The 23,570-nt window shown below is 35.5% G+C and overlaps 2 protein-coding genes across 6 annotated transcripts in view; one reads left to right on the top strand and one right to left on the bottom strand.

Annotated features, from left to right (window-relative positions):
- Positions 1-1,755, bottom strand: part of LOC306644927 (uncharacterized protein) — a gene marked incomplete at its 5' end in the record, with an annotated part of 264,439 nt that extends 262,684 nt beyond the window's left edge. The window contains one exon of the mRNA XM_079112171.1: positions 1,304-1,755. Within this exon, the coding sequence (XP_078968297.1) occupies positions 1,304-1,755 (452 nt within the window). The remainder of the gene's footprint in view (positions 1-1,303) is intronic.
- Positions 1,505-23,570, top strand: part of TUT7 (terminal uridylyl transferase 7) — a 59,502-nt gene continuing 37,436 nt past the window's right edge. For 3 of the 5 annotated variants that reach the window (XM_079113364.1, XM_079113368.1, XM_079113367.1), the window contains exons 1-11: positions 1,505-1,630; positions 2,753-3,303; positions 8,900-9,081; positions 9,787-9,903; positions 10,417-10,594; positions 12,943-13,031; positions 14,724-14,775; positions 15,849-15,918; positions 16,932-17,058; positions 18,364-18,483; positions 23,205-23,354. In XM_079113364.1, coding sequence (XP_078969490.1) covers positions 2,784-3,303; positions 8,900-9,081; positions 9,787-9,903; positions 10,417-10,594; positions 12,943-13,031; positions 14,724-14,775; positions 15,849-15,918; positions 16,932-17,058; positions 18,364-18,483; positions 23,205-23,354 — 1,605 coding nt within the window. In that variant the 5' untranslated portion in view covers positions 1,505-1,630; positions 2,753-2,783. Of the gene's footprint in view, positions 2,002-2,752; positions 3,304-8,899; positions 9,082-9,786; positions 9,904-10,416; positions 10,595-12,942; positions 13,032-14,723; positions 14,776-15,848; positions 15,919-16,931; positions 17,059-18,363; positions 18,484-23,204; positions 23,355-23,570 lie in introns of all 5 variants that reach the window. The other 2 variants (XM_079113365.1, XM_079113366.1) reach the window with 2 other exon arrangements.

Here is a 23,570-nt window from a genome sequence, read left to right on the forward strand (position 1 = left end):
TTCTCACCTCAACCGAACCTCATAGGTTTAAATTTTAAAGCTCTAGAAAAATAGACAAGCTGTCCTATTTTCCCAGCACTCCCTAATTCTATTTGTTTCTTGATTTTTTCCAAAACACTCAGAACACTGCAGACAGTAAGGAGGATAATGCCAATAATTTAAATAATAAAAAGGCAACCCCTAGTATTTTGCTAATTCAAGGTGTGCGTTTTGCAAAAATTCTAGTTTGAAAGGGCTCTGAGACAGAGTCCTATAAATCCCAGCCACTTGGGAGGCCAAGGCAGGAGGATGGCCAAGAATTTGAGGGCTGCCTAGGCCATTTAGCCAAAATGGGTCAAAATAAAAAATAAACATTTCTGGAGATGCAACTCAGTGGTGATACAGACCACTTGGATTTGACCCTCCCTGATCATCCTTTACCATCACATATACTCTTCAAAACGACCTTTTTTTTTTTTTTCCTGGAACCTTCTTTGTTTTATTATTTTGATTCTTTGTACACAAATGGGGTACAACTATCATTTCTCTGGTTGTACATGAAGTAGTCACACCATTTGTGTAATCATACATGAACATAGGATAATGAAGTTTTTGTGTTACATGAACATAGGATAATGAAGTTTTTGTGTCATTCCGTTGTCTTTCCTTCCCCCGCCCCCTCCCCACCCCTCATTTTCCTCTATACAATCCATTCTTCCTCCATTCTTGCCTTCCCCCCACCCCCTTTATGTATCATCATCAACTTATCAGAGAAATCATTTGGCCTTTGGTTTTTTGGGATTGGCTTATTTCACTTAGCCCGATATTCTGGAACCTTCTTTGGGGAAATAATTCTTTGATACTTTCAAGACGACTTTTAATTGGTGCATAAATGTATAGAAATAATTGCACAGAATAGTGAGTTTCACTGTGGCATATTCACACATGCATATAATTTGATCACTTTCTCTAAAAATGACTTTTCTTAAAAGTAAACCTAAGCGTTACACACGTTAGGAAAGAGCACAGCAATCCCCTAGACTACACTTAAGTGTGGGTCAACATTAGATGCTTAAACTCTGACCTTTCTACAAGGTCCGCAGTTAAGACCTCGCAGAATTATCAAGAAAACTGCAATAGAAGTTGGTTCAATTTCCCCTAGAAGTTACTGAGTAGCATCCAAGAGCAACGCCAAACCCCCGCAGCGCTGGCTCCCGGTTCCCCTAGGAGCGCAAGAGATTGGCTCCCCTCGCCCCACCCCGCCCCACGAGCCATCAGCGCCTACAACGAGAGGGGAACCCCGGGAAACCCGGGCACTGCTCACCGGAGAAGGCCCTGCCCGCGCGCCGGGACAGCGGGCGAGCCACCCGCCGGCGCCCAGGAGCGGACCCGGGGCGGGCCTTGACATCCCATACCGGGGGGCAGCGCGCCGTGGCGACGGTGGGCGGCCCGGCGGCGGGCGGGGCGGAGGGCGGCCCTCCGGGCGCGGCGCGCGTTTCCGGCGTGCGCGGCGGAGCGCCGGGGCGGGGGCACCGCCGGCTCCCAATCGCGCACAATGAGACAGCGCTGAGCGCCGGAAGTGGGGCCGAAGGAAAACTCGGAGAGGGAGCCCAGCCGGGACAGGAAGAGGCGGGGGACCGCGGCGGAGGTGGTGAGTGCTCTGGGGCGCCTTCTCCCCGCGTCCCTCCCAGACTTGCCTCCGGGCTGGGTCTCCGGTGGGTTCCTTAGTCTCCAAAGTAGAGGTCGGGCCTGGCCCCGGAGGTACGTTGGCTCCATTCTCCGCCGGCCTCCTCGTCCAGTTTCGGTGTCTAGGGATCCTCCAGGCCGGCTAGGACTGAGCTCTCGGGTTCGAGTCCGCCTTTTCACTTTTGTGTCAGGCTCTGCGGGGGTAGGAGAAGGGATTTGGGTCGAGACACTCGGCCCCGGCCCCCTGGCGGCTGGGGGGACCCCGGAATCCCATCGAAGTGGCGGGTCACTTCCTGCTTCCTGGTCCCCACTGTGGCTTCGTGGCTAGGACTGCGGGTACGCCTCCTCCTCCTTCACCTCGGACGGTCAAGGGTGGAAACTGAGGCAGATCAGGAGTGGGGCAGTCAGAAGGGAATCGAAAAGGAGTGGCATTCTTTAGAGAATTGCTGTTAGTGACAAAACCGAAGTTGTTTAGGATTGAAGAATGAGAAATGGAGTTCGCTGGAGTTGTCCATTGGTAGGAAACCCAGCCCCTTTGATTAGCCCGGAACCCAACCCCTCTTTTGCCCAAGAGAGCAAAGCCAGTCTGTTCTGAAAAATTATGAAGCGACTAGAGTGGAGTTGAGAGGAAGTGTAGTCTGTTTACATAAAGTTTTGGTTACTTTGTGTAACACTTAAAAGTAATTGCCAACTTAAAAAAAAAAAAAACTTTCAGGAGTTCTGTAGCAGTATTGGCTTGGGATGAGGTTTTCTTTGAAGAGAGGCACTTTTGTTGTATAGATAAAGATTACCTATGTGATATAACTTTTCACTATTCTATTGTTTTCGGGATTGTAGGAGCTTTTACTCACAGATTCAGTCTTCACTATAATTAATAGGTACTAATTCCGTAATTGTAGAACTATGTCTCCTCTAACTTCTAGTGCAATGTACTCATTGTTAGGAATGTGATAGAAACTTCATTAAAAGGAAAAAAAGAAAGGTTTCTTACACACATTTGCACATCAATGTGATCAATATGATATATTGTGTACTTGATACCACATCTTGTTATAGTTAGTTTTTTTCCCAAAATGCCTTCTTTCAGGTGCAAAGTAAGAAAATTGAAGTCAAAGACCATGGGAGATGCAGCAAAACCTTATATTGTGAAGCGCACTAAAGATCGAGGACCTATCGATGATGATGATTTCAGAAGGGGTCACCCCCAACAAGATTATTTAATAATGGATGATTATGCTAAAGGCCATAGCAGTAAAATGGAAAAAGGCCTTCCAAAAAAAAAGCTAACTCCTGGGAACTATGGGAATACCCCCAGAAAAGGATCATATGCTGTTTCCAGCAATCCATATGCATTTAAAAACCCAATTTACAGTCAACCCACTTGGATGAATGACAACCACAAAGATCAGAGTAAGAGATGGCTATCCGATGAACTTACTGGTAATTCAGACAATTGGAGAGAGTTCAAACCTGGACCTAGAATTCCTGTCATAAACAGACCAAGGAAAGATGCCTTTCAAGAAAGTGAAGATGGTTACAGGTGGCAAGATGGAAGAGGCTGCAGAACTGTAAGACGACTGTTTCATAAAGACCTAACAAGCCTAGAGACCATGTCAGAAATGGAAGCAGGAAGTCCTGGTAATGTGTTCCAACTTGTAAGGTTACAACCCTAAAGTCGACAATGTCTTATTCTTTTTCATCCAAATAAGTTTTATTGTTTTCAGCAGGGAACTTCCAATTTTTTGTAGTGTCTGCTTTCAGAAATGGTTACTTATTTAATGTGATTATTTTAAACTTTATAATCATGATATTTGGGCAACTCTAATACATTTCATTTATTGGTCCTTTCAAACGTTTACCTTGAAGGGAGTGGTGGCACATGCCTGGTAATCCCAGCAACTTGGTAGGCTGAGGCAAGAGGATTGCAAGTTCAAGGGCCAGCCTCTGCAATTTAGCTCTTTCAAAATAAATAAATAAATAAATATAAAGGGCTGATGATGTAGCTCAGTGGTGAAACAACCGTGGGTTCAATCCCCAGTACCAAAAAAAAAAAAAAAAAAAAAAGTCCATTTTACTTTAGTGAGCATAAAGTAAACATACAGTGAATATTATATATTTTTTATAGAAGAGGGTATCATATCCCCCTGGGGACCATATCATAATTTCTAAGTGATATGTATGTATTTTCAAAATTATGTTTATAATTTTATATTTAAATAATGAACATGTCCATTATATGTGACTAAAAATATAAAAAATATTCAATGTGAAAGCACAATATAGACTGAATATATTGCCTGCCAAAAGAAGGATTTGTCTTTTGGATGAAGTATCAATCTCCAGAGGAGGACAACCCACGGTTTTTGTTTTTCGAGATCTGTCAGGTGCAGTTGCATGCATCTGTAGTCCCAGCCCTGAGGAGTCTGAGGCAGGGGCAGGAGGATCACTTGAGCCTAAGAGTTGGAGGCCAGTCTGAGAAATACAGCAAGACACCATGTGAGAGGAACTGGGGGCGTAGCTCACTGGTAGAGCACTTGCCTAGCTTGTTCAAGGCCATGGAAGGGTAGAGGTGGGAGGGTAAGCATGGCAACAGAGTTTGGGAAACATGAGTTTAGAAAGTCAGAATAGAGAGAAAAGCCTTGCTATTTACTTTCAGCAAAATAAAAAACCATTTCTAAGTGCCTTCATATGCTTGATAATAATTACCCCAGAGTGATTATTCAGACATTTTTCTAAAAGGTAGATATTATCCATGTAGCAACATTTCTATAAACAGGAAAGTTTTTTTATCTAATGGATATATTCACTGAGATATAGTGAAATCATAAGTTGGATGGAAAAAAATGAAACAATATTTAGTATGAAAATTATACTTTGGAAAAATGTGCTTTTATGTTTACTGGCTGAAAGTCTTTTTTAGTAGCCATATAGAGTAAACTGTAAACTGTCCAATTTAAATATTTAAAAAAATTTTTTTAAACTTTTTTTTTTCTTTTTTTAATTTAAATGCACTCAGGTAATGTGGGTACTTTTCTACATCTCCAGAAGCCTTCATGTTATCTCAATGGCCAGTTCATATGTGTTACCTGCAAGGCACTTGAATTTAGAATTTTGAGTTTAGAATTCATGCATATAAAATGCTTAAAAAGAAAAAGGTCTTTTTTTTTTTAATCATTAGAAAGTTTTAGAACAAAGTGAAAATATCAAGAACTTGTTAATATTAAATGGGAAAGAATAAAAGGAAAATTAAAATTAATGTTAATATCAAGTAGCAGAAACAGAATGAAATGTTATAAAAGAATTAAAATAATAGGTAGAGGTAACACCTTAGCCTTACATGTCCTTAAGCCTAGAAAGAACTTGAAGGAATTTTCTGACAGAGCACTGTTGTGATATATCAAAGGTGGAATCACAATTTTACAAATTGGGCAGCTGCAGTTTAGGAAGTTAAATTTATGTAGACTTATTTATTCAAAGTGGTAGATGAGGAAGTAGAACTGTAATGGGGACTCTGTCATCCTGGCCATTAAACTGAGGAGTCTGAGGCCCAGAATCCAAACAGGGAAACTGAACATGTATTGATAATTTCTGGGCTTTTGGTTTGTGTTTTTTATATTGTATATTTATATTTCTATATAAATTATATTGCAGTATCCAGGTGGAATGTGGACATTAAATTTAATTACCAATACTTGTATTTTAGAAAATAAAAAATTGAAAAGCATTATTTTAAAGATGAAGGTTTAGGGATAAAAAAATTTGCAGCTAGACATTAAAAGGTGCCATTTGCAGGCCAAAAAGCTGTTATATGTACTCTTACTTGGTCTTAGGAGTAACTGAGGAAGTTAAACAACTTCCTCAGTATGTTTGAACAGGAGATACATTTTCCTTGCTTTTGTCAAAGGCTGTCAAAAACCCTCATTCTTGTTCTATATGAAAATATAGGTGTGTGTGTTTACAGTTGCTAAATGAAAAACTATTCAGCTTCTACACCTTGAATCTCTCCATAAAAGAAACATTAAACATTTGTATGTTATTTGCTGGAGAGAGAAATTCAATTTAATGTCTAAACTTTGCACTGCATTTAAAGGATCCTAAAAAAAGGATTTCATTAAAGAGATCAAATTGTCCTTAAATCAAAATATGTCTTAATAGAAGTATCTTATTAGAACTGTGAGAAAATATAATGAAAATAATGTTATAGTTGCTTTTTTTTTTTTTTTTTTAAATACTATCTTTTCTGTTTTTCAGTTTACACTGCTGTCCCTAACTCATCCCTTAAATGTCCTAGATTGCCAGTTTAACGTATTTGGGAAAATGCCATTAATGATTTTAGCTGGAAAATATCCACTTAGATCCACATATCCTTTGTGAATGTACTGATGGACCATGTTCAAATAAAATATGGGAAAATACTGAATACAGAGAACTCCTATTACAGTAAACTTGGATTGAGCCAGATAGTCTTCCTCTAAGTAATTACAGGAATTTTTTTAGCAGTACCTAGTTATTCTTTCCAAGAGTCCCTCCAATGAGATTTTGACAGTTTATACCTGCAAGCCTGTGAAACTTAGTTCAGGAGGTTACACTGCTGTCAGTTCTAGTCTATTCTAGATGTGAGTGGGTATGTGCGTCAGAGATTTTATAATAACTTTCATTTTTTTTATGTTTCAAGATGAAAGACCAAATTTCAGAATCCATCCATATTTTAATCTGTATTTCAAATTCTTTTTTCTTTGACTTAGTCCTATATCCTTTGACAAGTTATTAATTCTCTTTTAGTGACCTTGTCCCCATCTGTACAATGGGGAAAATATTAGTATCCCTGTCAGGATTACTGTAGGGATTAAACAAGGGTAGCACACAGAAAATGCTTGCTTTACATCTGCCACATAATAAAATAGTAATGGTAGTTACTGGTATTATCTGGCAGAATTTCTGTAGCCATCCCTTTCTCTGGTAAAAGTAATTGGAGTTAATTATGGTCTTTGGTAAGAGAAGTTACTCTCTAGAAAATGACAATAAATACAGTTATATTGAGAAGCTTTTGTCACTGAGAGAGGAAGATAAAAAAGGAACTTAGTTACATATCAATTACTGTTTTGTGAACATGGGACTTTTCTGAAAGGTATTGCACATGTTGTAAATCTCCACTGAGTGTTTGCCTTAGTGCTAAGTTTCTGTCTTTAGGGAAAGATAGAAGTAATAATAAGTAAATTAAATGAGAATGAACACATTTCTAAGTTAAGAGATGGTCATCTCAAAAATCTGAATTGATAATGAGTACTACTGGCCTTAAAAGAGTATGATAATTTAATTGGGAGTAGAGGGAATATAAAAATGAAGTATTGAGCTAACTCGATGATTTCCTAGTCAAATGCCATTAATCTTTTGGTATTTTATTTGCTCAGGTTTTTTTTTTGTTGTTATTTTTTGTTTTCTTTTTAAGAATTGAACCCAGGGTCAGTTTACACTGAGCTGCATCCTCAGCCCATTTATTTATATATGTATGTATTTTGATAGAGGGTTTCACTAAGTGGCTGAGGCTGGCCTTGAACTTTGGATCCTCCTGTCTTAGCCTCCCAAGTTACTGGGATTACAGGCATGAGCCACATAGACCTACTACTCGGTCCATTTTGATTGGTTTTTAAAGTATATTTTTTTCCCTAATACTTGTTTAATTTTTTAAAAACTGTCACTTGTTAAAAAAAAAAAAAAAAACCTGTCACTTATTATAGAAGCTTTTTGTCAAATTTAATTACATTCATCTCATGTAGTTTGAGCATATTGCTTACTGTTTGTCTGTTAGAGCTCTTAGCAGTAGTTTTGTTTGTTTTTGTTTTGCCATGCTATGAACCCATGACCTCGTGCATAGTAGGCAGGTACTCTACCATTGAACTACATTCCCCAGCTTGGAAATAGTATTTTTGAAAACTGAACTGAATTTTTTTCAGTTAGCCAACTCATTGTAATTTGCAATACTAATAACAAGTTAATGGCTGAAAAATTAACAGAAGAATTTGCCTCATGGTGGGCATTTTAGTAAGTTTATATTTCCAAGAAGTAATTTTTATTAAGCCATGGAACATGATTTCATCCATTTAACAGAAATGTAATTTGAAAAACAAATTTTAGTCATGTTATTAATAGTTTTATTTTTCTCGACTTATTGATAGAAGTTACAAGTCTACTTAAAACAATTTTTAAGGTTCAGTCTCACCGTCATCATCTTTTTCACAGGTTGAAAAGTTGTAAACTTTAAAAAAAGTAACTGATTCATTTATTCATTCTAGGGATTATAGAATTAGCAGCAGGAGTTTATAAGCAAATAAATCTGTCCTTAGGAAAAAACTTTTATTTCAACTACCAATTGTTTTTCCTTTGAAATACACTCAGTGTGCAGGTGGTTCAAAAAAGCTAAAATGAAGGTAAAAATAAAATGGGAAATGTTTGCCCACAGCAGATAAAATTTTGACTTGGATTTCTACCCATTTATGACAGACCCCCCCCAATTTTTTTTTAAAGGCTTAATTTACAACTAAATGATTTTTTCATTCCACATAAGGAATGAAATCCTCCAGAAGTATCCAATTCTGTCCTTTTTGCACTATTGAGATTATTCACTTCAAAAATAAAAGCCAACATGGGAAGTTTTCATTATAATAACATGTCTACTTACAAGTATACTAAAATATGTTAGATATATGTACATTATGTATGCTAATATATAAATGTTAAATATATTAGAATATTCTAATGTATTCTATATAGAACTTAATAGAATATATAGAGTATATTAGACTTACAGGTATACTTGCTGTCAGAGGATAATTTTTACTATTGATTCAGTATGTTCAGCAGCATATCAGGAAGAAAGAATCACATTGTATTATCAAAGCAAAATTCTTTTTTTTCTTCTGGTTTCTTTTTAATGTTAGTGCATTATAATTAATAGTAGGGTTTGTTTTGACATTTATAAATGCATACGACAGTTTTCTTCACTCCAGCAGAATCCCTTTGAAGTTACAGTATTTCTGTGGATTGACGTATCCCAGATGATGTGCTTAGTGAATATTCAAGCATTTTGTCTATGGGAGGGCCACTTTTCCATTTGCCCTGTGTTCAGATGTCATTTATTCTGTTATGCAATTTAATTAATAAATACGTAAGTTCTGTTTTTTATCCAGGATCAGTATTATTCAATATTGCCAATAATATTTTCCCCTAACTTAAGAAAATAAGAAACAGCGGTCCAGACCCAGGAAGCCTCGGCGGACTAGAAATGAGGAAAATGAACAGGATGGAGAGTTGGAAGGCCCTGTGATTGATGAGTCTGTGCTTTCAACAAAGGAGCTACTAGGCTTACAGCAGGCTGAGGAGCGTTTGAGGAAAGACTGCATTGACAGGCTTAAAAGGGTAACAACTTTATGCATGTATTTGCTAACTACAATCCTTGTTCTAGTTTAAACTGTGTTAGTAATTGGAAATGCCTGCTATGATGAATTAGGTACCCTACTTTTTTTACATTTTAAAATATCAAGTGTTTATTTTTAACAGGCATATTCTACAAATGTTCTAATGAACTTGCCATACCATGAAACCCACTCCCTTAAATCTCGCATTCCTCAGCCCCATCCTGTAAGAAATACTTTAGGATCAGGCTTCTCTGTCTAATCGCTTCCTAACTTCCCTTGGTCATCTTCTTTTGTCCTGAGGAATTTGTTCCAGATAATTATTCTACCCAGTTATATAGCACTTAGCATTGTCAAAAGTTGTCATTCAGTGATTTTATTCCCTTCTGGGGGTTAGAACTTTATTTCACATGTTCTGAAGTCCTGGGACCTGCCATCATACAAATAAGTCCACCTCCCTTTTGAGCTATACTACTTACATTATCAGTATTTAAGTACTACAAGTTGAAAGTGATATTCAGTATGAGGTAATAGAATTACAAATAATTGCATTTGTACCTAATTTAAAATGACTTATTAAGATAGTGATAAAGCAAGACAGTAACATAGTAACAGTTTTTAAATGAAGGGGAAATCAGTTTTCTGGCTAATTTTGTTTACCTGGATGTTTGGAGATATATGTTTCTTAATCAATCTTTTCAAATTGTAGCGACCACGAAACTGTCCTACAGCAAAGTACACCTGCAAACTCTGTGATGTTTTAATTGAATCCATTGCATTTGCTCATAAGCATATCAAAGAGAAGAGGCATAAGAAAAACATTAAGGTAAGTTTCATGTGACCCAAACTAGTATTTTTACCTGTTATTGTCATTTTTGTGGCTTTCTTCTCCTTAAAGCTATGATATTAATAACTTTAATACTTGATTTATTGAATTTGTTTTAACCAAAATACTTTAAATTAATCAAATGTCATTGCTGGGCCAGTCTTGTGTATTTCCTTAAGACTAGTATCAGAGTGTAGGAAATCATGGGTAGGACCTATGTATGTGTCCTTATGACAGTAATAAAACAATCAGTCTCTCATTACTGTTTTTAATGTTCTTTTCTTACACTTTCTCCTTGTTCCTGCCTACTCTCTATTATCACTAATCCAAATTATATGCATTAAGTATATGCATTAAGTGTGTATGTTTGTTACAATAAAGACGAACACAGCTAAGATGAAAAGGAGGGCTAAAAACAAATTCCTGAAAATTCTATAGGGTGTTGTCTCAGTGAAACATAAAAGATAAAACCTATGTACAAGCCATTTTTAATTTGAACATTGATCCTAAAAGGAGAAGCAGGAGGAAGAGTTGCTCACTACGTTACCCCCGCCAACACCCTCCCAGATAAATGCAATTGGCATTGCCATTGACAAAGTGGTACAAGAGTTTGGCTTACACAATGAGAATTTGGAACAGAGGCTAGAAATCAAATGTATCATGGAAAATGTGTTCCAGCACAAGTTACCAGGTATTTTCTAGATTTCTTTTTTCTATTTAGCTACTTAAAAGTACCTCATTCATATTTCAAGTAATTTTCACCTCATAAAAAGATTCATTTGTTATGTACTAAAGCTTTTTTTTTTTTAGTGAGTGTGTTTTATTGTTGTTGTTTGGTTTTTATTTCTCCTGGCTTCTCCAAAGGTGACAAAGACTTTTAACATTCACCGTCATTACGAACCTGTTTCCATTATAAATATTATGTGATGAACTTGATATTGTTAATTGCCCTAAATTATTGGGGCACTGTGGGACTCTTGTGTATGTATTTGTTTATCTTTTCATTTGAATTGACACATATTTTTTAATTAAAATAGCTGGGCACGGTGGTACAACTAATCCCAGCAACTCAGGAGGCTGAGTCAGGAGGACCTCAAGTTCAAGCACAGCCTCGGCAACTTAGCAGAGCCCTGTCTCAAAATAAAAAATAAAAAGGGTTGGGGATGTAGCTTAGTGATAAAGCACTTCTGGGTTCAGTCATAAGTACCAAAAAATAAAGAGAAGTATCCTGTAGTCATTTTCAGATTACATGTGTCCAAAAAAAGGTTTTACTTAAGCATACTTAAAAGAGCTTGGAAAAACTAGTTTATCAGTAATTTTATATTGGGTTTTGTGTGCTGATCAGTTAGTCTTTTGAAATTATATCTATTTTTAATTTGATTTTTTTGGTGAAATGGAGGTCTCACTCTGTCACCCAAGTTGGCCTGGAACGCCTGGACTCGAATGATTCTCCTGCCTCAGCCTTTTGAGTAGTTGGGACTACAGGCACATACCACTGACCTGGCATTATATTTCTATTTAGACTTTTGGTGCAAAGTTGGGGAGGGAACACAACCGTTTGGGGTAAACTGCTTATAAAAATTTAAGGCTGAATATGATAAATGCATGACTGCTGGTCTTGATAGGAACAAATTTTGTCCCTTTTCATTGGCCTTCGTATTTAGATAAATGATTGGAATAGCTTAATTATTTTCAATTCTTGCCATAAATAAGAATTATCTGTGAAGCCATAGTTAATTACTTTTAGAAAGTTCCACAAGTGATTCTGATTCACAAGGCTAGAATCATTTTTATTTATCACATTATAACTCTTTAAACTATTTGTTCTGTAAGATCATGCAAGTATTTATAACATATATAGATATAGATATATGCACACATAACTTTTATAAGAATAAGGAAGGAGGATCTACTCATTTCATTACATAGGTATCTCTCAAATAGTGAATTATAATTTTAGTGATTTTTGCTATAGAATTCTATGTAAAATTAAATGTATTTTTTATAGACTTAACTATTTTTGCAGAACTCGGGGACTAAATCCAGGTTCTTCCACATGCTAAGCAAGTGCTCTACCACTGATCTACATCCCCAGCCTTTTTTGTTTTTATTTTGAGATAAGATCTTGTTAGGTTGCCAAGACTGGCCTCCTCATCCTCCTATGTCACCCTCCTAAGTCACTGGGATTATACACATGGACCATCACACCTAAGTGTTAATAGAAAAATCTTGAAGCCTGACGTGATGGCTCACGACTGCAGTTCCAGCACTTAGGAGGCTAAGGCAGGAGGATCACTTAAACTCTGGAGTTTGAGTCCAGCCTAGGCAACATAGGAAGTCTCCATGAAGAAAAAATTATGCATCTTAAAACCCAAAGAAGTCACTTGAATTAGCAAACCTCAAGGAAGAAAATGTCCTCTTGATGAGAATTGGTAACATTTTGACAAAACAGTAGTAAAATATTGAAAATAAATTCCATAATACATATGGAAGATACACATGTGAACACTCATGCCCTCTTCTGAAAAGGAAACGTATACTGCCTAGCATTTTTAAGATCTATCAGAAATACTGTAATTATTTTGCAAGTTTTTCTCAAGGGACTATATTGTATCAAATACCTTTTGTTCATGAATAATTCATATTAAAGTGACAAAAATGTTTGCATTAGCTCTTGACTATACTATAAAGTGTATAAATATAAAACAGACATCCTTTTTCAGCTTTCACATTTGAAAATCATTGACAATAGTTTTCTACACAAAATGCAAGAGTAATAATATAGAAATTTTTAAAGTGTTTTACAGCTGACATGAAAGTAATAACCATTAAACCAAACCAGTCATTGCTGTCTTTTCCGTTAAATAAATTAAGGGATGAGCAAATAGCCACCTATTCCTGTTCTTTGTTGATGACAGACTTTACAGTTTTGCTTTTGTATGTAGTTTTGATTGATGGTTCCATTTCTGAAATAGCAGTGTTTTAACATTTGAGAAATTTTACCCTATTTATGCCTTCTATGTATTTATTTATTCGTAGATTGTTCTCTACGATTATATGGGTCTTCCTGTAGCAGATTGGGTTTCAAAAATTCGGATGTAAACATTGACATTCAATTTCCAGCCATTGTAAGTACAAAATGAGATGTTGAAATTTTCAGTGGTATGGAAATCCTTTCTTTTAAATGTGAACTGTGTATGAATATATTTTAGATGCTTGAAGATACTTTAATGGTGGCCCTGTTTTCTAAAAAGTTCCATTTTCATATCTTTTGCCTGTCTTCACCTTCATAGGTTCAGAGAATTCTTCTGCTTCATAGATTTATTTTACACTACAGATCTTTCATACTTACTAACACTGGTTTTCTAACCATGTGAATCTTATGGGCATATTTAGGTTTCTGTAAACTTGGAAAGCTTAAATTCTTGGTAAAATCAACTTGATAGGAAAGGAATTCAGATTTTAAACCATACAGATTTAAAAAAAAAATTTTTGTAGTTATAGATGGACAGCATGCCTTTATTTTAATACATTTAATTTTATGCAATGCTAAGGATCAAACCCAGTACTTCACACATGCTAGGCAAGCATTCTGCCACTGAACTATAGCCCCAGCCCCAGCAGTGTAGATTTTTAAACACTTATGATTTGAAAGCTTAATGAGCCCTTGAGTTTCCTATTTTTATTTATCAATTTTGTTAAAATAATTATTCTTTTGAAAAACCACATCTAGCTTGGATTTCTGGATTAAATGTAATTTAAAAAGACATTGATGAGTCAGAATTTTAAAACTAAAGGAACTTAAGTAGATTATCTGTTTACCCACTTGGTGGTTCTCACAGACCATTTTGCAGTAGGTCTATGCCCACTTCGGTTACTCGTTAAAAGTACAAACTCTGAGGTTCCAACCCCAGATATTCTATTTTATAACCTCTCATTTCTTGCTGTAACTGACGTAGCTACTTGGTCAGCTAACCTGTAGATTTTGCTATTCTTTTAATCTTAAAATTTCTGATCAGTGATTTACTAACCATAGCAGTTATTTTGTTCAGGCATCATTTGTTCATTCATTTAGCAAATATTCACTAAATGCCTGTTGTATGGCAGGTACTATACTAGATTCTAAAGGACAAAACAAATAGTTTGTATTTCATGGAACTCATATCTAGAAGACAAGTAGTTACTTATTAATTATAATGAGAGCTATGCAGAAAAATAGGGTTCAGTAACAGAAAACAAGTACTGCGAAGGGATACAACAGCCATGAAGGCCTGTTTGAAGAGGGAACATTTAAACTGAACACTGATTAGGATAGAAAGGTAGGCTGAGGCCCAACATGCAGAATCTTGTAGGCCATGGTAAGAATTTTACTTTGATCTACTGACAGTGAGAAGTCATTGAAAGTTTTAAGGATCCAGTTCACAATTTTTAATTGTTTTGATTCCAGTGTGGGACAAAATTTAGAGTTAGAACCAGTAAGCTATCTGTTGTAATAGTCTTGCAGAGTGAGAGGTAATATTAGCAGTGTAACAACTTCCAGCTACCACTTTGAGATTTTCTAAAAGACTAATTCCCTCAGGAATAAGTTAACCAGCAACTAAATGTGTAGTAGTTCTCTTGCCCACACTCATCCTCATTTGGGTTTCATCTGTCTGTCTTTGATTGACATACATAAATACAGCATGATGATTAATTCTTTATTCTGGTAGCAATGTTCATTTCTAATTTGGGAAACAATTTTGGGAACTTCAGATTGTATTTTATCAGTGAAGCAAAAGTATTTAGTAATTATTTCATAAATTCATTCATTTATTTCCTAGATGTCTCAGCCAGATGTCCTCTTAATTGTTCAAGAATGTTTAAAGAACAGTGGTAAGGTCAAATTCTTTGCACTTTTTGCTCTTAATTTTTTCTTTTGTCTATAAATTTGATATATCTTATTGGTCAGACTCTGAAAATAGGAAATCATGTTTTTTTAAAGGTTTTTTTCTTGTTATTTTTTATTGGTACATTGTAAGTATATGTAATAGTAGGATTCATTATGCCTTGTTTATACATGCATCTAATTTGATCAATCTCATTCCCCAGTAACTTTCCTTTCCCTCCCCTCCTCTCTCCCTCTTAAAATTATTTATATGTAATATCCAAACAAAAAATCAAAGCAAATGGCCATGAATTATTAACTAGAGTTCTATTAGTAGTTCTATTCAGAATAACCATTTCAAAGTAAAGCTTTTAGCTTGATAATGACATCACTATAAAGATTAAATGAGTCTGATAGTATGATGGAGAAATGCAAAATATGTATAATTTAGTCTTGAGGGTAAAATTAAAGGATGATATACTTTATTCAGTGGTTTAAATTAGTGTTTTATGCATGGGCAGTAAGTGTGGCCCAACCCTGAGGAATGAACTCATAGATAGTTCGTCTATGTAAGTTTATCATTTGCCTTTTCCAATATACTATCCAACTTGGGGCTTTAGTATTTTTTTCTACTTTCATAGCATCATCAAATTGTCCCATTCCTTGAAGTAGTCATTCCTATCCTTTTTGTTTTGTTTAAATAAAGCATTAAATATTTCTTATTTTAGTCAATACATATTTTGACACATTTCAGTAGCTTTTGTATCACTTTTGTTTTTAAATCATATGTTCCTATTTCTAATTAGGCTATCTTCATAATATTTAAATGTTGTAATCCACTGATGTAGTTATTTTTAATAAATCAAACAGTAGCTTCATAAAATAGTGATTTTAAATTAATGTCATTACTTGATTCTTGAATATAATATTTTTTCCTTTCAGAATTTTATTTAGTAATGGTCTTTCAAAAAGGCTGAGTACCAAAGCCACAGTGGGTACTTGGGTACTTGTACTTTATCTCATTTTGCTTTTAACAAAGCTTTAATTAACCTACTTAACAAGTGCTTTCTTCTTTTCTCAGACTCCTTTATTGATGTTGATGCAGATTTCCATGCAAGGGTACCGGTGGTGGTGTGCAAAGAAAAGCAAAGGTCTCTGTTTCTTTAAGCTGATTATTAGCTATCAACTTGCCAAAAGCACAAGGACTTTTCTAAATCTTAATTCCAACTTCAAAATTATAAGCTATATGTTATGTGGTTACCTCACGTTTCCTAATAGCATTCTCCCTGTACTTTGGCATGTGATGCAAGAGAGGGAAGGAAATCTTATTTTAAAAAAAAGTAAAATTACCTAGAAGGAAAAAATATAAGGAAGCATTCTGACCCATTTTAACTCAGTAAAAAAAACAATCTTATCAAATGGTTACTTGTTCTAATCACTTTTACTTGCCATCCTTTTTACCAGCTTTTGTGGCATTGAATAGCTATTAATGTCACCTCCCCTGTGTAACTCTCCCTTCATCTGGAAACATATCAATCACTACCGTAAATGGGTAGCTTATAGACAATAATGACTCTTAACTAACAGATTCCTTAACTCTTACAAAAACACCATTAGAAAAAATGAGACAAGTCATGTTCCAATTTAAAATATTTCATAATATTTTCCTTATTTGCATGTTTCCCCCAAATAATTTCAGTATATTAAAACACAGAGTTCTTCTCAAAATAAAGTTCATTCAATAAGTAATTGCCATGTCTATTTTGGTGGCAGGGTGGGTTGGTACCAGGGATTGAACTCAGAGGCACTCAACCACTAAGCCATGTCCCCAGCCCTAATTTGTATTTTATTTAGAAATGGTGTCTCACTGGGTTGCTTAGCACCTCACTTTTGCTGAGGCTGGCTTTGAACTTGGGATCCTCCTGCCCCAGCCTCCTGAGCTGCCAGGATTACAGGCGTGTGCCACCTCACCTGGCTTTTTTTGTTTTGTTTTGTTTTCATTCAGTATTTTTAAATGACCTATGAAGATGTAGGGAGTTTTGTTTTTCCATTTTTTAAAGTTATTTATTATCAGTATAAATTAGCTATTGGTGTAAAAAGATACTGATACCTGTGTAACACATCTTTTTTATTTCATTCCCATCTTCACCCTCACTCCCACCAGTGGTCTTCTTTGTAAAGTGAGTGCAGGAAATGAAAATGCTTGTTTGACAACAAAGCACTTAACTGCCCTTGGAAAACTAGAACCAAAGCTGGTTCCTTTGGTGATTGCATTTAGGTACTGGGCAAAGGTAAGTTTGAATTCTTTGAATGCACAGAATATTCTGTATAGTTAACTGTGCTTTAATTTTTACTGGGTTAATTTAACTTTAAATGTTTAGATACATACCTATAGGCATCAAAAGAGAAAGTATCTGAATATTGGAATAGAAACTTTATACACAAGGAAAATTTAAGGTTTCTATTTCATTATAACAGTATTGCTTGAAAGATCAAAATGACATACTGCTTATTAGAAGTCAGATTTGGGTCAAATCCCAGAGAGTGTGGCCAAAGAATTTGTAATTTAACTAGTTTCCCAGGGCACAGCACAGTAAAGTTTTAGATAAAGCTTCTCACATATTGTTTTCCAGAACAAATCCAAGCATTATAAAAAGAAGTGAAGGATACCTCTATCTGGTCTTCCCTTTATTTCTACAGTGTTTTAAATACATTCTCCCAGTTGATAGGCTTTAATAATTATTAGAGTACTTAATATTTCCCCATAGTATAAGGTCAAATCATAATTACAAAATTGATATTCTATAAGATGTCTTTTAGAGAAAAGCAAAAACCTTACTGATTGAGGTATAACAGTAATAAGAGATAGTTCCAGTTTCTTGGCTCAGGGATGAACACAGGATGACCCTGAATTCACTCTTAACTGAATGAATTGATAATTACAGTGTGCTCATCTTGAAAACTCTCTTCACTATGTAGGCCATGCTCTTTTAGTTGTTATTTTCGTTAGTGCTAATGGATTTGCCAACAGTCTCTCCCCAAATTGTCTTTGTTACCAAAGCATGCAGTTGCAGGACTGTAAGTTAAAATGACAGGACCATTAAACTAAGCAAAATCAGTTGGAACTGAACCATCACTTAGATTTCATTAACATGTGTTTTAACTAAGTGAATTGGTTTACTACAGATGTCAAAAAAAAAAAAAAAAAAATGAAATAGCAAATGATATTTTAGGGTCTTCCGTGAGTAAGTTAACAAGATTAAATATTTGAAATTGAAACTCATTCAAAACCGCAGTATGTGGTTACTGCAAAGGAATAAGGAAGTTGTATATTTGTATCACGGTGCTAGGAGGAGGGGCTGTTATTATGTTTTTTGGTTTGTTTGTGGAGTTGGTGATCAAACCTTGAGCCTTATACATGCTGGGCAAGTGCTTTACCACTGAGCTATATCCCTGCCCTCTGTTGTGCTTCTTTATTCAGAGTAATGACTATACATCATGTAATTTATGGGAATAGGTTGCAGGTTTTAGATCAGGTTTTTTAATTCACAAATTGGTACAAAAGGAATGCTAATTCTCTTTTCTCTCATTTTTAGCTTTGCAGTATCGATCGCCCTGAAGAAGGAGGCCTGCCACCTTACGTGTTTGCCCTGATGGCCATTTATTTTCTTCAACAGAGGAAAGAACCTCTTCTGCCAGTTTATCTAGGATCATGGGTATGAAACTTTTTTGCTTATATATCTGATATTGATTTATTATAGATCTAAAACTCCTTGTGCATGATTTCAAGATTCAAAAGCCCAACCAAAAGTAAAATAGATTCATTTTGTTTGCTGAAATTCAGATCTTTCATGGCCGAAATGTTAGTATAATTACAAAATGACAGTCTGTACCTTGGAGGGCTATTACTACCTTTTTAGCCTATAAATCTTAGTTTTTGAAACACCTATGGACCCTGAAAGTTTCAAACAAAAGACTTTGAACCTATGTTAAGTTTATCATTTCTTTCTTTGGGTATAGCTTTCTAATTTGATACTTGAATTTACATATCATCTTCAGATTGTACAGGAAGCATTTGTCTCTGGAGTGTACTTAAATTTATGTATGTATGCATGAATGAATGAATGAATGAATGAATATGAATTTTTGCTATATTGCCTAGGCTGACCCAAACTCCTAGGCTCAAATGATCCTCTTGACTTAACCTCCTGAGTAGCTGAGTCTACAGACATGTACTACCATGCCCAGTGATAACTTTCTGTTTCTGGTCTTTTGCTTCTCTTTTATTAAGATTACTATCTGTATCACAAGATGCAGAGCTTAATTGTCACCTCTAATAAATTTTGGTATTACTTTTAAGCTGGATTAGACTTTAATATTGTAATCTGAATAAATTAAAGTTGAGGGAGGCTGAGGCAGGAGAGTGATGAGTTAAAGGCTAGCCTGGACAACTTAGCAAGATCTGAAAAAAGAGAAAAAAATTAAAGTTGAGTTTATTTGAATCACTATGGAAATCAGTATGGAGGTTTCTTAAAAGAGTAGGAATGGAATCTTGATGTGTTTGACCTAGCTATACCACTCCTCAGTACTTATCCTAATGAACTAAAGTCAGCATACTATAGTAATACATGCTTACCCATGTCTATAGCAGCACAGTTTACAATTGCCAAACTATTGAACCAGTCTAATGGCCATCAGCAGATGAATGGATAAAGATAATGTGTTCATACAAAATGGCATTTTATACCACCATAAAGAAAAATGAAATTGTCATGTGCCAGATATGAATGGAACTTGAAAACATGATAAGCAAAATAATCCAAACTCCGAAGGTCAGAGTTGTTTTCTCTCATGTGTGGAAGCTAGAGAGGAAAATGGAAAATAAAGGTGGGGGGAAATCAAAGGGAGATCAGTAGAGTAAAGGGACCAGCAGGTGTAATAGGGAACGGTAGAATGATATTGGCCAAATTATATCGTTATATTGTGTGCATGTACAAATACATAACAACAAATCTCACCATTGTGTACAACTATAATGCATAAGTTTTAAGAAACCAACTGAAAGGTCAAAATGGTGTTATTCTCTTGCTTCTACAAACCTCATTTTTATTGTCTACATGTTTATCTTATACTCTTATGTGTACAGGTATTTTATAGAAAACCTTACTTAGTGAAAAGCTTCCTTTGGCACATTGGATATTTTCACTGCTTTTTGTCCTAACAGCACACAGACTTCTCAGTATTGAAGATATTCAGCCAGGCATGGTGGAACATGCCTGTAATCATTAGGAGGATCACAAGTTGGAGGCGAGCCTGGGCTCCTTTCTCATAATTTATACATCCTTTCTCATTTAAAAAAAAAAAAAAAAAAATTTAAAGGGTTAGGGATATTGCTCAGTGATAAAGTATTCCTGGGTTCAGTCTCTAATACCTACCCACCCCAAAAAAAAGTGTGTTCTATAGTGGTAGTTCTTATCTATGAGCATATTTTTTAAAAACGTGTGCATGTGTGTGATTTTAAGACTTTTTTTTTATATTTAATAAATAGAATTAAGTGGAAGCTTTGTCTAGCAGGCCCTAGTAATAAAAACTGAAGTAGAATAAATCACTTAAAACTTTATCCTGGCACACAGGATTAAAGTATACATATATCCTAGTTGTCTAGTGGGAACTCTTTGTACCTGTGACACTGAGAACAAAGAATTCAGGGCTACAAGAGGGTACCTCTGCCAGACTACTCTCCTTTCAAAGGAATGTTTTTGAGAGAACAAAGTCATCAGACCCCAGGAGAAATCTGGAAAAGTCAAGTTTTCCTTTCACCTCATCCCAAGAGAGATAATAGTTTAGAATGGGATCAAAACATTTGGACCCCAAAGAGTCTGGAAATAAATTGGATATGTGACCTTGCTCGTAAATGTCATAAATATGTGGCCTTGCTCATAAATGTCTTACTAAATAAGGTCTTTTCATATGTTCTGGTCTTATTAAATATGCCTTTTCATATGTTCTGATTCTCTCTAAATAGTCATTTGTCAGTGATGTGAGGATGCAGGACAAAAGCTGTTTTTCTTTTTTGGTGTTGAGATTCTCCTCAGGACTTCCTTAAGAGTAGTATGAATACCTTATTCTATGACCAATTTTCTTTGCAGTGAAATTGGAAACTCTCCCAAGCAACTCTGAATTTATTTTGATTGTATTATTTGATTTTTTTTTCAAGATTTAATGACAAAAACAGGTACATGGTGATCAAACACTGGATTGAACTCAAATAATCTACTTAATGAGCCCAAATAGTGTTATAAACTATTCAGGCAATGACTTGCTGGCTTTTGCTAGAAGCTTAATCAAGAACAATAAATAAATAAAGCAAATGAGGGAGAAAGGAATTAATATTATTCTTACCAGATATTTTGCCTACATCACTTCTGCAAAAACTCCTTCAAGGTCCTCATAATTAAAGTACTGTTTACATTAGTCTTTGTACCAGGTCCTGAAAAGAATACAAAAATGAGGAATACTAAATTCTCTATCAAGAAGTTTAGTATATTGTGTCCCTGTGTTCTGATTTATCGTTCTCAAAGTTTTTAGCCTCTCCCATTATACTCAGCTCTCTTCCACTGTGGGTAGTATAGTCTTCAAACTTTTACTCCCAGTTAGATTTCCATTGTATTACTATTAGACCTTGATACAGTTGAAGTAAATCATAATGGGTCATGAATTAAGAGTGAAAAGCAGGAAGCTACTTAGAAAAAAAAAAAATTAGTAGAGCCAGAGTCTTAAATAAAATTGGGAGATTGAGCCATATAACTGATTGATAGCAGGAAGAGCCTTCCAGGCAGAGGGTATAGCAGATGTTAGTTCCAAACCAGGAGAATAGAATATGGGTCAGAGAAACAACCAAGGACCAGATTACAATAGACCCTGAAAGGGGAATTTCCTCTTGAATAAGAAGGAAACCACTATGTCTAGGAGAGCAACATGATGTCTTACGTTTCACAAGGATCACTCTGTTTACTCTTTGGGGTAGAGGTAAATTTGGAAAACCTTATCCATACCACATCCAACAATTTATTATGTTCATTTACCTGTTTATTATGTAATGAGTCCCATCATATAATAAATATATAATCAACTCTGTTAATATCTCTCAGAAATTTGGAACCCAGACCATTTTCTTTTGCATTAACATTCATTCATAGCACATAAAAATGCATTTTGAAACCTTTGGACTTAACTAGAATTTTAAACACAGAAAATTAGTTTCCAGCCAGGCACAAAGGCCCATGCCTGTAATTCTATCTACAGAGTAGGCTAAGGCAGGAGGATTGCAAGTTCAGACTAGGCTGGGCAACTTAGGGAGACTATATCTCAAAAGAAAAGCCAAAAGGACTGGTCAGTGGTTGAAATCCCCTGAGTTTAATTCCTAGTACTATGAAAAACTAAAAGAAAAAACTTCTAATTAAGAGAATCTAGTTTTTATAATTATATATATTTATAATAGTGATAGTAACAATTTCTTGGATTTATTGAGTATTTCTACATGTGGCATATCTAGAAACAGATATTTCATATCACAGCTGTCCTATGAAGGAAGTTCTAGTGTTATCCCATTTTACAGGAAAAGTGAGACAGAGAGAGTAAGTGCCTTAAGGAGCCAAGATTTAGGCACAGTGAGTTTTACTCCAGAACTCATGGCTTTAGTCACTAGGCCATGTTTCCTTCTCAGAGATTTTGTTGTTGTGACTTTTTAGTTTGGTTTGGTTTGGTTTTTCAGTGCTGGGGATTGAACCCAGAGCCTTGCACATGCTATGGAAGTGCTTTACCACTGAAGTACATCCTTAATCCAGACTAAAGAATTCTAATGGGTTGAGAGTGTAGTTTAATGGTAGAGCATTGGCCTAGCATGTGGGAGGCCCTGGGTTTGAGCCCTAGCACTGCTTTAAAGAAAAATAGAATCATTTCACAAAGTTGCCATTTCTTTTGCAAATCAGAATCTTGATTTTTACTTTGGTTGTGGTTTGTTGTTGTTGTTATTGTTGTTGTTGGTTTGTTTTGTTTTGTTTTTTGGTACTGGAGGTTGAACCCAGGAGTGCTTAAACTCTGAGCAACATCCCCAGCCCTTTTTGTTTTTTATTTTGAGACAGGGTTTCACTAAGTTGCCTAGGATCTCACTAAGTTGCTGAGATTGGCTTTGAACTTCTGGTCCCTCCTGCCTCATCCTCCCTGAATGGCTGCGATTACAGGCATGTGCCACAGCACCCAGCTAAAAATATTTAAATTTATGTGTATCTTAAAGACATTCCACAAATAATATCTTTTATATTTTCAATGAACTTGGAGTATGTTAAATTTTTCATTTCTTCAAACATTTTAATATGCTCTAATCAATACAAAAATGGTTTCTACCTTATAATAATAGATGTCTACTTTTTCCTAGATTGAAGGATTCTCATTAAACAAACTTGCAAACTTCAACCTTAAAGACGTTGAGAAAGACTTTGTGGTCTGGGAATATATTGATAATGTTGGGGATACAAACACAGCAAAAGAAGAGGCACCGAAAGAAAGGCCAATTAAGAGGGGGCAGGTCTGTTCTCTCATTTCTAGTTTTACTGTTGATTTTTATTTCAGTTATCAATTGTGGTGTTTATGGGTTAGTTAATCTTCCTGTCTTTCCTTAACTATCTTAAGTATTTCATGGCTATTTCATTTCCTAATTTATTCAATCCATTGAATAAACAAGTAATACGAAAAGATTTTTTTAAAAATAGATACTTATTTGTATGGTTTATTCTTTGTACAG

Source organism: Sciurus vulgaris, assembly GCF_902686455.1.
Source record: "Sciurus vulgaris genome assembly, chromosome: 15".
NCBI classification, from domain to species: Eukaryota; Metazoa; Chordata; class Mammalia; order Rodentia; family Sciuridae; genus Sciurus; species Sciurus vulgaris.